The 15387-nt window shown below is 44.1% G+C and overlaps 4 protein-coding genes across 4 annotated transcripts, besides 3 other annotated features; 1 reads left to right on the top strand and 3 right to left on the bottom strand.

Annotated features, from left to right (window-relative positions):
• Positions 1-486: 486 nt before the first annotated feature.
• TSTA_010400 (allantoate permease, putative) lies at positions 487-2863 on the bottom strand. The gene is made up of 9 exons (XM_002483111.1): positions 2511-2863; positions 2394-2447; positions 2312-2342; positions 2189-2258; positions 1808-2129; positions 1631-1739; positions 1440-1564; positions 1197-1386; positions 487-1136 (listed from the first exon to the last, which is right to left on the bottom strand). The coding sequence occupies exons 1-9, from the start codon at positions 2705-2707 to the stop codon at positions 678-680; spliced, it is 1557 nt and encodes a 518-aa protein (XP_002483156.1). The 5' UTR covers positions 2708-2863; the 3' UTR covers positions 487-677.
• Positions 2864-3613: 750 nt separating this feature from the next.
• Positions 3614-3781: a mobile genetic element.
• Positions 3772-4938: a mobile genetic element.
• A 278-nt stretch (positions 4939-5216) lies between these two features.
• Positions 5217-5241: a sequence feature (AT_rich).
• Positions 5242-5836: 595 nt separating this feature from the next.
• Positions 5837-6571, bottom strand: TSTA_010390 (uncharacterized protein; the record flags this gene model as incomplete). The annotated part of the gene is made up of 2 exons (XM_002483110.1): positions 5837-6183; positions 6394-6571. The coding sequence occupies 2 exons, from the start codon at positions 6569-6571 to the stop codon at positions 5837-5839; spliced, it is 525 nt and encodes a 174-aa protein (XP_002483155.1).
• Positions 6572-7941: 1370 nt separating this feature from the next.
• Positions 7942-9087, bottom strand: TSTA_010380 (uncharacterized protein; the record flags this gene model as incomplete). Its single annotated transcript, XM_002483109.1, has 2 exons — positions 7942-8276; positions 8301-9087. The coding sequence occupies 2 exons, from the start codon at positions 9085-9087 to the stop codon at positions 7942-7944; spliced, it is 1122 nt and encodes a 373-aa protein (XP_002483154.1).
• A 5440-nt stretch (positions 9088-14527) lies between these two features.
• TSTA_010370 (uncharacterized protein) lies at positions 14528-14851 on the top strand (the record flags this gene model as incomplete). The annotated part of the gene is made up of 2 exons (XM_002483108.1): positions 14528-14760; positions 14788-14851. 2 exons carry the CDS (start codon positions 14528-14530, stop codon positions 14849-14851), a joined length of 297 nt encoding a protein of 98 aa, XP_002483153.1.
• Positions 14852-15387: the final 536 nt, after the last annotated feature.

The raw sequence follows: 15387 nt of genomic DNA, 5'->3' as shown, positions 1-15387 counted from the left end.
CGCGGAATATTACGGTGGTATAACAACTAAGATCAAGTATACTATCGCGGAAGTAGCAGAGTCGTACGTTGAACCATACGACAGACTGCTTCAAACTGGTCTTAGCAAGCTTTTCAACGACACCAGCCTTTGTTAACGTGGGATGCATTGACTAAAGGTCGGAGTGATGTCGAAATGCGCTGTTAATAAAGATGATAAAGCCCTAAGACAGGCCACGGAATTTACGAGGACGCTCAATGAGTCTTCTTGGGGCCGTAGTGAAGGATGGTTTGATTGTGCAGAGATCAAGGACATATTACTAAAGGGACTAAATAATATTGGACACTGTTTTTTGCATTCCTCAAGCGACAGTCCGGTTCTTGATTTACAAAAGGCCGGTCTCTGTTTTCTCGAAACCGCAAAGCTATCGAGCTGATCTTGTGGAGGTTAAAACCCAAGACCTTCGATGAATTACTAAAGGATGTCATATATGGTTTTAGCAAAATTGAGAATATCATAACAGATTCGTTTCAAGTGAACTCTAGCTACAGGTCAGATGTGTGTTCATTGTGCTTGGCATCATTGCCTCGAATTCGGCTTCTCGATGTCTGAAACCAGGAGTTTCAATCACAACAGAGCAACTAAGTACATATTTATACTTTAGTTAGCGTCTTACAACTCCTAGGCATTGCCTATAGCTATGCATGTCTGGGTAGAGTCGAATGCTGATACTCATCGTCGTGTTCATCCTCCTCCGACTCTCGAATCCATCTCTCATACTCCAACAATCCAATCTCATTCCTCCACGCTCTTCCAGATCTAACATCTGCCGAAATCGCGTACAGAATAGCAAAGACACTGATAACTCCTACACCAATCATTCCTGCACATATCTGATATCCGTACTTGTAATGTGGTGCATCCAAAGCCGGGAATAGCAATACCAGAGCCCACGCGTTGATGGCATAAATGAATGTGTTTCCGATAGATACGATGAGTCCGCGGAGCGTAGCATTTCCCTGGCATACCTCGCTCAGCCAAGTCATTGTTAATGACTGTGCTGGTAATCCAGTGGTGATGAAGATGTAGCCGACGAATTTTAGGGCTGTTGGAGCTGTCCAGACTGCTAAAAAGCCATTTCCCATAAGACATATTAACTACTTCACGTTTAGTATTCTCAGCCTAGTGTTTCGAAGGGCGAATAGAAGGGCAATTACCATGTTGATGATGATCATTAATGGTCGGTTCTCCAACCAATCCGAAATGAAACCGCTGACAATAGAATTGACTACAGCAGCACCTTGTCCAGTCGTCGGAATATTGTTGATGTTCTCAACGCTGTACTTGTTGAGTGACTGGAGCCAGAGCGCAAAGTAGCTGTCACCCCAGGAGAAGGCACCGTAGAAGCTGTTACACGTCAGTGACCTGAATAGCATTTAGTACATGACAAGGGCCGTTACACGTAACAAATGACAAAGAGATAGACATGCCAGGTCTTCCATATACGTTTGAAGCGGGCCCAATTGACCTTCTTCAGGGGTTTGCGGCCTACACGGTCCATGCGCTGCATGGCAATTGTCCGATCCTATCCATTGGTCAATATTATCTGGAGTTCAGATCTACCTAGATTCAAAATGTGAAAAGAGCATACGCCCGAATTTAGCCACCATGCTCTAGTATCCTTTGGCTGGTCAGGAATTGCCCAAAACCCCCAGATAGCAATTGGAAGTGAGATGATTCCATCAAAAATGAAAAGCCATCTGTATATTACAGCATTGTCAGCATGGGGTTTTGCAAAGTCTTCAGCCTTACAGTTTGCAGATGTTACCTCCAACTAGCCATCCTTCTCTCATTCATATGTGCATATAATCCGGCTTGAATATATCCACTAAACATGCCCGCAACATTCTGCGATACCTCATATATCGCCATCCTTTTTCCGAGTTCGGCAGGTGTATACCATGCGGCAAGCAGAGAAGCAAAACCTGGAAATGCGATAGCGGCAAAGAACCCAATGAAAAATCGTAAACCGTAGATAGTTTCGTAATTTTTGGCACCTGCTATACCCATGACTAGAATGGACCAGCAGAGTTCACATGTTGGCATGAGGATGGATGGGCGGACGTGTGTTGATAGGAGTATGAGGGGAACTGTTTGTGGTGTAAGCAAGTTGGTTCCCTGCTGGGGACCTGAGGGAGCGTGTATTTACCGGCTCCAACTATGATGCCACAGTTGAACATGGTGCTGAAAATATTCAATTGATTACCATATAGGTGCAACTGTTACCTGTCAGCATTCCACGTATATCATGTACAAGAAAAGTATAACGAACGTCTGTTTGCATTCCCGAGACATATGCATTACTATCTTGATTAGCAAATCTCTCAACCCCCAAGGCCGAAGAGCCAACGTACGAGATATTGGTATTATCAAGATTCTTGATAAATATCGACAAAGCCGTATACGTCCTAATATCATGTATAAGATCAATATTTCCATACGCAATGAATTGCCAAAATCGCAAATCTCACAGGAGAACCAGATCCAATTTTCGCTTAACCGTCGATTCGGGGTCGCGATTGAAATACGATGGCAATCGTATCCCACATATCCGGCGAGTATATTGTCTCTTACTAGGAAGGACGTTGCGGTCATTTTCATGATTATTATCTCCTTCTAGATTGTTATTCACTGCCGACGTTGGCTTTTTCTCATCGTCGCCTGTCATCTTGTCTGCAACGTTGAAATTTCCCGGGCCCTTTATCCCCCGCTCACCCACTTTACAATTCGTTTCTGCGGGTGGTTCTTAAAACATTAATATTACCGCAGGGATGGCTTGGTGAGTATGGAAACGATATAGTGATCAGAAAATCGACATCATGTTCTAAAAGAAAAGTGAACACAAAACAACATCTGATTCGCAAGCGATGGAGTCACAATCGATAAAAAATCGGATATTAGCGTCCAGACAGAGAAAAGAATCAAATACGATCTGTTTCCCTAGTAGACTTTATGATCGATTCTGATTGACCGCTTCCACATCGGTGTAACAGGCAGGCATCTCTATGTCGATCCCTGCAACGGATTCCATCCGGAAACATAACGGATGCTGAAAAGAATCCATTTGCCACCGACTTGAGACACAGTTTCTGTTCGACCCGTGTAGTTATATAATGGATATTGGCCGCTTTCGAGTCTTATGGCCATGAAAAGAACGATCTTGACTCCGAAGAGATGGACAATATCAACCACTTGCCTTTTACGGCAAGTCAACAGAAATAGAGACTAGGACATAATAGGCTAGTCGAAGCGGCAGTCCCACCTACCAATATGTTTTTAAATGTTTAATTGGATGATGGTACGCACTTTTCCACATTAGGGCATTAATATCTTGGTTTTATGGACTCACCTCGTTCTCGGAATTAACGACAGCCAATCATTTTATCTATGGGAAAAGTTAGCTAAGCTTATAGATACTAACTTAACTAAGTTAGTTAACGTACTCTCACGGGTCATCCAGACACCGCCCAAAATTCTCGCCTACGCGGCGCGTTTGCAAATTTGAACACGCAACAATGGCCTCGAATCACCACAAAAATGCCCGGAAGTCCGTTTTTCAAGAAAGAATGATTGACAAGCAATACCTAACTTCAAAAACAGAAAAATAAAAGGTCAGCGAAATGTTGCAAAGGTTTTTGGAGTACCAAAATCTACATGGCATGGAAGACTTCATGGTGTCAAACCACAAGCTGTTGCTAATGCTATGAAGAAGAAATTGACTGACAATGAAGAAAGACACTTATAAAACGGATACTTTCTTTAGACAAGCGCGGATATCCCCCTCGATCTGCAATGGTCACTGATTGGGCTAATTTTCTGCTTGCAAATCGAGACTCGAATCCGAGAAAGTAACGAGTTGGTGTAAACTGGGTCCACACATTTATTAGCTGACATCCTCAAATTCAAACTCGATATGCTCAAGAATATCATCACCAACGAGCTTTATGCGCAGATCCAAAGATATTGAGCGAGTGATTAGAACGAGTTCGGGCTACAATTGCTGAATATGGAATTGTCCAAGATGACATCTATAATTTCGATGAGACAAGCTTTACAATGGGTCTTATAGCAACTGCTAAAGTTATTACTGGCGCTCAAATTACCGGGGATCCTAAACTTACTCAACCTGGCCAGCGAGAATGGGTAACTAGCATTGAAACAGTCCGAGCAACTGGTGAAGTCTTACCTCCTTATATTATCTTCAAAGCACAACACAAGCAGGAGGGTTGGGTCGATGAGAATGTCAGAATTCCAGATCAGCGTATCAACTGCAGTCCTAATGGGTGGACTACAGATGAAACAGAACTTGACTAGCTTCAGAGCCACTCTATTCCACAGACAATGGCACGAACGGTAGGAATATATCGACTTCTGATTCTGGACGGGCATGGAAGTCATCTTACTGCTGAATTCGATAAGATACATGCAGAAAACAATCATTACACTCTGTATGCCTACACACGCTTCACATCTTCTACAACCTCTTGATGTTGCTTGTTTCGCGCCTCTAAAATGAGCGGGAAACATATTGCGATGAGATCACGACTTGAATTCCATACTGTTGACAAATGGGATTTTCTAATGGCATTTCCACGTGCCCGGATGGAGGCCTTCAAAACTAATACTATTTGCACTGGATTTGCGGCTTCAGGTTTAGTACCTCTTGATCCCCAGCGTGTCCTTCAAAATCCTAATATCCAAGTTGAAGGTCCGACGAAGACTCCAACGCCACCAGGCAGTACACAGGGATCCTCAGACTTTCAAAATACACACTATAACTCTCAACAGTTGCAACGCAAGGCAAGATTGGCCAAGAAGATAATTAATCAAGTATCAACAAGTCCATCAACTAGGGCTTCGACATCTGATGCCTTCTGCAGTAGCCTTGAGAGACTAGTACATGACTGTGCCTCTAGCGCAAGAAAATGTCGATTTACGTACGGGTTTCGCACAAGTATACCTCAAGCGAAAACGATCCACGAAGAAAATTGTACATCAAGGCTCTCTAAATGCAGAGGAGGCTCAAAGGTTTATTTGCAATGCGGTTACAGGTTCCTTTAATCGCTGAAACTGCGGCATCTGGAGAGGCAAGTGAGAGACCTCGCAGACGGCCTCCAACATGTAGTAATTTTCATATAATCGGTCATACAAGTACTTCATGTACTAATCTCAAGAAGTATTTTTAAATATAAAAATTTTTTTGTGTGGCATTGATAATCAAGCTTCGAATTAGATATCACGATATTTTAAGTGAGACTTTTGGAGCGGTGTCCGGATGACCCGTGGAGTACGTTAACTAACTTGGTAAGTTATTTGTTTAGCATCAAAATCCTGTCGTTGCCTCCTCAGGTCTTTGTCACGTTTTCACATCAAGAAGATAGCTACATACTCGGTCTCCCGACAGATTGGCGTCCAACAAACTTGGAGGGAAAGCATCGGAATCATTTCATTGGTCTTAAGTAGGGATTCGTGATCACGACGCTTCATTAGTATCAGTGATTTGTGCCTACATGCTGGCAAGATTGACCTAAAATCTTCATACAGTTGATTTCAAAATTTGACGATAAAGCAAATAATTACTAACATTGTCATTTTCAGTCCATTTTCCACCATTACCACTTCCTCCCAGTTATCAATAGCAAGCTCAACATAAATCACATTAAATATCACAAACAAGTCAAGTTTTTCCTTCAGGTTGATTCCGCCCTAGACTAAAAACAGCTAGAAAATGATTTCAAGCTGCTATTTTTTACTCGATCGACACTGGCGGCCATTGTGAACGAACACATTTGACTCTCTAGAAGATAGCAAGCGCAGCTAAGAGAGCAGCCACTACGGTACTTCCGGAATTCACGGCAACAGCTGATGCAGCACCGGTGAAAAACGGTGGTCGTGCCGGACCACTTGGAGCTGGGCCAGCAACGGGAGAAGATCCTGCAGGGGGACCTGGAGCTGGGCCAGCAACGGGAGAAGATCCTGCAGGGGGACCTGGAGCAATAGGGGCAGAAGGGAGTGGGGGTGCTGGGCTTGCAGCACCCGGTGGTGGAGGGCCTACCGTAAAGGCAGGATGCGCAGGCGCAGTGTTTAGAGGAGGGACGACATTTGGAGGAGGAGTCACATTTTCGACCGCACTTTCACAAGGCACTGTCACAAATGTCGTGCTCGTTGAAGTAGTAGGAGGCGCAGGAGACTCAGTACACTTGACACAGGATACCGTTCCTGTCACTGGAGGCGTCGCCGGAGAAGTCGTGTTGCATGGGGTAGTAGTAGCTGGCGGAGCAGTCGATTGAGGGCAATGATGGCAGGTTGTAGTATCCGCGGAAGTGGTGCTAGTCGTCTTGCAGGAAGATGCACTGCATGGAGCAGTGACTGTCGACAGTCCAGCGGAAGAGCTCGTAATCAACGGCTTTGTAGCCGTGGAAATGGTAGCTGTGTCGTTCAATCCTCGAGGATACGCATCGAGAAACCCTGCCCGGGCGTTTGCCAGAGCGCCTAAGCCCAAGGCTAGGATGATGTTGTAGTTGACCTTCATGGTTTTCAAATGAAGTAACTTTCCGTAGTTGAAAATAAATTCAGGCTGACTGCAGGAACGAGTGAAGCTATTATCAACGATAAAACCAGCGAACGAGCGTGGTAGTAGTAACGGTGAAAGTATGCAGACGGGTGCCAGAAAAGAAAGCATTACCTTTTTCTTTCAATTGCACTTCTCTTCTCGATGTTTCTTCTGGCGCGTCACACTCTCATCATGATATGCAAACCCGCTTCAATCCTAACTTCATTCGCAGTGTAAAGCTACCACAACGGTGATATACATCCCAGCCATCCAACATCACGCCTAGGAACCCGCAAAAAAACTTAATTGACTGTATACCGAAAAATGTCATTAATATCCCTGTGGGCGTCAGTCGAAATTATCTCAGAGACATTTTATCCTTTCTCTTATTGGAGTATTGGGGCTCTGCTTCCCTAGGAACAATGAACCTTGATCTCGTGGTACCAGGTCAGCTACTTTTCATTCCAGGTTATAATATTGAGCAGTGAACCAATGACCTCACTAGCGCACGGTGATACCTTTTGACTTTAGGTGAGCCACGGATTAATCGATATATGACACTGAGCTCTGAGACATTGGTTCAAAAAACAGTTGGCAATTATAGGCGTCGTTATAAGCAGATCGCGTCTGTCATTGATATGGTCGAAGAGCTTGCACAGGAGAATACTGAAACATAACGAATGCGAAAACGAAAAACATTTAAGCTTTTGTTGTCACCTCTCTAGGAATTTATGGTAGGTCTTAATTCCTGGGGTACCGATGGATCTCACATCTTTTCTACCAAAGGTCAACCGTCGCAGGCAGCTGCGCATCCGGTACAGACAATTACCAGCTCATTGCAATAAATCGACGATTTACTCACCGAATCTTCTTAGAACATACAAGCCAGAGAGTCACTCCTGCATTTACTCCGAATGCTAAATTAGAGAGCTCGTTCCTGATTCGAGAATGGGATTCCTCCCACTTCGTCCGGCCCCCTATATGGGGTTCCTGAGGACCCCTATAGTTCAAACCAAGCATGACCCATGGTGAGGGCAAAGCCTACCAAACGTTTCTGCAAATCTAGAACATAGAATTACACCCTCGCAGTCCATGAGGTCTATTAGTATGAGGTCATATTATTGTAGTGCATGTCAGACGAACCAGATTTTATCCTGGAGAATTCTTCTCATGGCATAGAGATCATAGCGTAAGTGGGTTATTTCTCAAGACTAGAAAGGTCAATTGATCTACCGAATTCTCATATGTGCACGGTCTTGTTCGTTAATACCCATATGCTCACATATGCCTATCTACATCGATTCATCCATATCTTACCCGGCAAATATACAGAAACTTTCGCAAACAGCTCATGACTCCCATTGCACATAAACCAAAGGAGTCCAATAATATCCCGAATCATTGATAGTGTACGTCAGATAGATCGCATTCTCCGATGAGTTCGCCAACAGGCCAGGGTGTGCCTGCAATGTATAAGACCAATTAATGTAATCGGCCGAGTAGAAATTAATAGGCCTAACCCAGGGGCCCTCTAGAGCTGGCGCTGTAGTAATATAAAAGTCCGGCGCGACACTAATACCTGCCTGTCCGATCCAAACGTACAGGTTCCAGACAGTAGAGTAGTAGAATGTACCCTGTCCACCTGCACCAGCGTTCGTGATACTAACACCAGTGCCGTCGACGCCTGGAATGGTACTTGTCCACGTACCGTCCACATAGTATTGATAGGCGGATTTATCAGCGACAGATCCAGCAGATACTTTAGCAAGGCCAACCGTACGTACGGCATTCTGGCCATAAAGGTATGCAACATCATTGACGACAACTTCACCGTAAACACCATAGGGCATTTCATCCGCTGTCCAGAAGTTCTCCTGGATGGTAGTCACAGTCGGAAGACCTGTTGAATCTCCATTCATATGCGGATCAGACTTGATTTCGTAGAGAATCGTGCCGGGACCCGGGTTGAGTAAAGTAAGACTACCATTAATGTGATCTTCGGAAATCCATGTATAGGCCGTTATCGCACCAGTGCTTGTATCCTCGTTTGTCACTAACGGTGGACTATTAGGCCAGAGCACATAGCGAGTGCCGTCGTCACAGGCGCCAGCCGTATTTGAGCTACATTCATCCGATGGGTAGGGGAAGAAAGGCTTTTCGTTATTCTTACCAGAACATAAAAGACCAGTTTCGGTATTTCCAGCGGCATCTGTCCAAGTTTGGATAAGTGGTGTGCTGTCAGAGGCGAAATCTGTCCATGATGATGAGCTTGAATAGATTGGAAGCACAGGGACACCTTTTGAGAAGGGTTGTGAGTCTCGACATGTCCACAAGGCCCGATCGCCGAATCGATCAGAACCGCATGAATCACGGTCAATCGTAGGGTCGGATACGTTACCGAGAACTCGCGGTGTTCCCAGCACAGTTGGGATAAAGTCAGCATTGACTCGTGTTCCTAGCAGGGCAACTGATGCCAAAGCAGTCAATGGGGACATGATGTCGTCTCACTGGTAATATTTGAGTTGTACAGTTTAAACGATTATTTTGGAATAAGCTTATTTTGGAATAAGCTTGTTTCAGGGCAACTAGAGAATGTGCAGTATTTCACTGATCTTCTTATGCAGGTTCCATTTGGGATAGATTGGATATCTCGGAACATCCAAAAACGATCATGCTCGTATACGGATCTTAGTATCGCCGGCATATCTTACAAGATTGTAATACTTATATCTTGTAGCTGAACAGCTTTGAACTTCAATGGGACTTAGTCAGGGATATTGGCAACGTGACTAGAACAACCAGTAACAGTTTATGTACCTAGCCACGTAGCCTTGCTACCAGTAAGATTTTAGTGCTATATTATTTCAACTTTGAGACACAGGATCCCAATCTCTAGTTATATTAATCCATAATTATGATGGAACATCGAAACATCGTGCCTATGAACATGTGTCTCGATCAATTTGGAGTGGTTCTAACAATAGACTTAACTTCTGAATATTCCTAAATATCGGCAGTATGACAACAAGTCGCTGAGTTTACATATGGAGATTTTCTTTAGGATTCTTGATAACATGTGAGATCTAAGCTGTATGGCTTGTGGGAGGTGACGCTTCGAATACAACATTACTAATCTCTTCTTGGAAAGTCTGAAGTAGGTATTGCGCAAGGTTGCAGCCTAATAGGCTAACTATATGTGCTTACGTATAACATTATAATGGCTAGTTAACTAACGTAGTACGTAACTCACCATATCAAGAACAAGAAATGGCGTTCTTCACGAGTCAAAGATATGATAGTCCCTTCGTAAGTCGAATGCCGCAAATCTTGAGCAGACCGTTCTACCTTTTTATCGAGGTACCTTGAAAATGAATCCCGTGTTCAATCGCCAGTATTACTACTTCAAGCCCTAAGTTGACTATGGTATCACATTTGAACCATGTCGACCTACCAGGCTAGTACGCATTTTCCCTTGGAGTTAGTATACGAGGCAAGGTGAGTACGTCTTTGCAAGAGTACATGATATCTGGATAACTACCGCAGCAATCGAGGATTTCGGGTCCGTGCAAGAAGTACCTGTACGACGCCATACAAAGACAGCCGTAGGACTCAATCTTTGACCTTTATATAAGGTATATATAATTGAACGCTGACAATCCGCCCCTCTTCTTGTTAAGTCATTAGGTCCATTTTTCCGAAAAGTTGACGGGAAATGCGGTTTTCCGGGCTTATAAAAGCGGAGTATTCTACTTTCGACAAGGCTATTCAGGTGCAGGTACTTCAAGTGTGGTAAATGGTTCGTTATTATGTCAAACACCGGTACAAAATTGCCCGGTTCTAGGGAAGTATGTGTTAGAATATCGCGAGATCTACCACGAAGAAAACAAGGACATTTGAACAAACCCGGAGACAAGTCATTCCCCTATTTTCAGCTAATCAGAGGCCTCCGAACACTATGCCTCACTTTTCATGAAACGTCATACATGATATCTCATATTGTCACGGGGAATGTACCGGGAATTGAGTTCAATTCCCGTGCCGAAGCACATACAAGAAAGCCATTTTTGTGGTATGGAAGACGGAAGACCTCAGACTACTCAATACATAGAATCTTGCTAGTCACTTCTTCCTTTCCCATCCTTGTAAGCTACTCTTGCAGCTATGTGGTCGATGTCCAGCCCACAGTTTTATTTGCAAAGTACTTCTTGTATACTCCTCGAGCAGATTTGGCGGCGATATTCCGTGATACCAGACCTAGGTCACAGACATATGAAAACCTAAGCAGACTGATAGCGGCATCTATGAGCTCGAGAAGGAGCTCGTCGAAGGCGCGCCGTGGTTTCGTCGAAGTAATGATCGAATGTAGTGGTTTGAGGCACTAGAATGAGGTGTAGAACCTAGAGAATGACCACATTGTTATCCAGCTGGGTAAATCGCTTCGTATTCTTCTACTGAAAAACTTTAATCGCAAAAGCAAACAAATCACGTAAAGAGTGACCATGGCAAATATTGACTAGACTTCAGCTTTCGAGCGGGCTTTCTTTGTTGAAATTGCTGCTGTACGCGTAGGCTTGTAGGAAGATAGCCTATCATTCGCATATGACCAGACACACTTCCGTAGCGACTGCCAATGGATATCCTGGATCTTGAACCGAGTGCGGCACTATCACGATCACAGCAAACCACGTCTAAATTGGAATTAGCTAGTAGCTTTAATTTAACAAGTACGAAGGCGACTAGTAAGTTGATCTGCAATTAAGTCGAGTATTCTCACTTTCTGAACCACTTGGATAGAAGCACGACAGCAATAATGCTCGATTAGATTTCAAATCGACTCGCCAGCAGTATGCTGCTCAGGTACTAAAATATCAAGCATTAGTCCAGCATCATACGGCTACACGCCGGAGAAGATTCTTTTGGATGGACCTGATTACCACGGTTACTGTTAACGACGCTCTCATCAATCTCACACCTAAACTCCTTTCAATGGTATAGTGTTGTATGAAACTGTATTCTTGACCCCGTTTCCACATCCCCATCACGACAAGGCCATTACTGCATTCATTCCTGGATGTAGCGTACAACAACTTCTATTAGAGGTCCATAATCTGGCAGTCTCTGTGGTTGTCACCTGTTATTTTTCAGCAACGTTGATAAACTGATTGACAATATCTCAAGGTATCCAACCCGTAGTTACAACCTCAGTTACGAACCCGCACCCGGATAACCCGGATATTCCTCCCCCCTAAATCCACTTTGCCCCTAAATATCTCGGATATCTAGGGTCTCATCATTGGCTAGTTACCGTACGAGTTACCAAAAAATAGAACATTCCACTCTCCGGAACTACATTAGTAGCATTGTTGACCATTGGAACTGGCAGTGATCTCTGGGTACAAATCCTCATCCAAATCCCAGGGGTCATTTGGTGAGCAGTCTTCTCAGATCTCACAAATCCAATGAGAACCAGCGGAGAAAGGAGGCATATGTGGACCGAGGCCTTCATTCCTTACAGGATAGCTATACCCAAGAGGATATCCGGGCTATTGTACAATACTGTTGGATAGGATGGAGAGATCAGGAAACTAAAAGCCGGAGACCTCAAGCCCAGGAATCATACCTTCATATAGCCACGGACTTTCTCTTTTCCTATTCCATGCTACTCCGGGGAGAGGACGTACGAGGCCTTCAATTCGCTGATATGTTCACTATTCAAATGGAGGAAGGCCCAACCCCATGTTGGCCAATGATTATTATGAAATCTCAAGGCAAAATCAATCAATTTGGTAATATTGAGTATATGGGGGTTATGCGACACAAAGAGCCTTTACTCTGTACGATCAGCCAAGCGGCATTCTATCTATTTTATCGATGGGAGTTCATGAATGAGCCTATTCCCCAGTTCTATTAGAGACAGCAGTGGTACGACTGGCACTTCTTCAAAGGAGGAGATATCAATAAAGCGATCTCGTACGGCACTCAACTAGAGTGGATTGACAGAGTCTTTATAAAAGCCAATCTATCGTCCAAAAAGAAGACTCACTCCGGACAATCAGGGAATGCTCGCCTTGCTGAATTACAAGGAGTAGATGAAAGCTCTATCCGAAGAGCAGGCCATTGGAATCAAGATAGTATGTCAAATTGCTATCTCTCTGGATTACCTCGGCCTTTTCTTCGTACATTGGCCGGATTCAATCCTCAAGACCATGGGAATTACTATATCCCTAGAGCTTCAATCTCTCCGCCAGAGAGCCTTGTACAAGCACTATGGCCCTGGGTTGATACATAGCTTTCTTGGTTTAATCTGCCTAATTTGTCCGAAGGCAATATGGATCCAATATTAAAGTTACCCCCCTTGCCGCCTCTTATCCAGAAAGGGGTCCAAAAGGTTGATCAAGATGATCTAGCAGCTCAAGGATTTCTTTGACTTCTCGTACAGCTCCGTACAGTCATTCTTCAAGACTTAGTCTTTCTCCAATTAGAATTCCCACACCATCCAATATAGGATCATCAGCTTTTCCAACGGCCGGATTACAAGCAGTTCGCTCAACAGCTTCTTCAATCTGTTCGTACAAGTGTCACACCGTACGAGGTACAGCTCCGGCAGACCCTGCCAATCTTGGCTGATCGGATTACTACTGCGGAGAGTAATCTACACCAGAATATAAGCTTGAATTCTCATCAATTACAGCATTCTTTATACTAACTGCATGATAAAATTGATGATCTTATATCTGGCCGAATCTCTTTCACCGTACAAGCCAATAGCTCTGAATCAGGTCCTAAAAATATAGCTTCAACTAGTGAATCTATACAGTTGACTACACATCCGGATATCCAGGCAGAAGATCTTCCTATCCTAGAACAGCCGCAGCCAATGGATGGAGCCTTTTTCACAGAGATGCCTTCATATCAGCTCTCTCGTACGATTCAGACTGTACGAGAGCTTTGGACTGAGTGGACTATAGGCTTGAATGGCCAACCGGCTGTTCGAATGCTTGAGGAACAGTATGGGGCTAAATGGAGACCTAATTCTAAGGAACGTGTTATATTTGGAAGAAGAAAGGTCATTATTGATGAGATCTATACTCATACGAAGGATGGGACTTCTCTAAACAAGGCAGTTGAGCTTATACAGACTAAGGCTAATTGTACTTTATCAGCCTTATCAAAGCTTCTTAGGGAGAAGCAGTCTTGATATTGTATATAAAGAGAATTGAAACTATTCGTAAGATTTAGTGCCTCAGTCATCTATTACTGCCTAGTCACCCGGCCCACATCAAACGCCTAGCTCCCACAAATCAACAATCCTCCTTCTTTCTCTCTCTTTCTCCTTCCTTCTTACTACACCAAAATGGCTCTCGAGTACGATATCCCCATCCTCATCCAGGCTTCATGCTCTTCAGGTAAACCACTATCCTCGGACGAGCAATAATGCTAATCAGATCCTGTCTGAATGAGCAGACGTATCACCGACCTCGATTTCGGCCGCGCTAGGCGAGCTCCCACCCTCTCCTTGAGGAATCAGTTGCTAGCTGCTATCCAACATCTCATCGATACTGCAGAACTCTAAGCTCCGTATAGCTAAGATCCCTCTCTTTAGATGCCCCATCTGGCTTTAGACCTCTGGTGCAGCGATTGTACACAACGCGCCGTACAAGCACTCCCTATGCGTAGACAAATCTCGTGGAAGACTAGAAGTCTACGAGCTGATCAAATTGTATCTAGTCGCAAGTCGTACATTAATGCTCTATTGATTTATTCTCGTAGCCTTGTCTGTGCTCCCTGTGGCTTGCGGTGCCATCCCATCCACGGAGGTAGGCCATTTACCCAGTGTGTCCAAATTCCTGGCAGCTGGGGTGGATGCTGCGCCAATTACAAATAGCCTGACTTTGCACGTCAGTGCTCCGTACGAGATGAGTCTAATAGAGCGCTATGAGAGCTCTTCCAGACCCAAGGGCACAGATTGAGTGGAACGCTGCCTCTAATGCTCAGCTGATTCTCATTGAAGATGTGCCTGGAGACTCGCAGGATGACCCAATCGATCTTGACCCAGAGGTTGGGTCTCAAGATAATCCATACAAGGTTTATTATGATAAGAACACTTTCATTTTCTTTGTTATCTGTCTTTCAATGTGCATTTCTTCCTCATGGTCGAGGCTCCTCAGGTACGTATAACTTTTCTTTCAACCTAGTCATACAGGGCCTGTGTACGACACCTGGACAAGACTTGCACCTCTACGTGGTGTTCAGGACTAGTAGCATTTACTGAGAAGCCAATCAAGCCATTAAGTTGGGGCTTAGTTTTAGATTTGTATAGAGATTGTATAAGAAAATTAAAGACCGGCAGAATTATATTTATGTGTAAGTTTCGTACACACTAAAACGAGACCCCCATATATTTTTTGGATATTCAGGGCTTGGCAGCAGGTTACATAACACACATATTAATATGGCGTAACCCGTGTTATAACCCACCAAATTTGACCCCCATATATCCACTAGATATTAGCAGATAACAGTCCTATGCCGACTCTTCTCCGAGAAGCCGATTGTTAACTATCACATCTCTATCGTGAAAAGACGTAGATTTGTCAGGATGTTGTATCCTTTTATATCCGAATCGCTTGTCTATATCCACTGCTTAGTTTGTTTTGTTTGCTCTGTTTGTCTTCCGCTACAAACATCAGTGACGTCATATAAGTCTCCCCATTGTTGACACCTCGTATTTCAGGCAGAAATATCGGCCATAGCGGACTTGCTACCTGAGGCCATAAATATCTCCGAAAAGCCGA

This window comes from Talaromyces stipitatus, genomic scaffold (assembly GCF_000003125.1).
Source record: "Talaromyces stipitatus ATCC 10500 scf_1105507295549 genomic scaffold, whole genome shotgun sequence".
In the NCBI taxonomy this organism is placed as follows: domain Eukaryota; kingdom Fungi; phylum Ascomycota; class Eurotiomycetes; order Eurotiales; family Trichocomaceae; genus Talaromyces; species Talaromyces stipitatus.
This window is presented reverse-complemented; position numbering and strand designations above follow the sequence as displayed.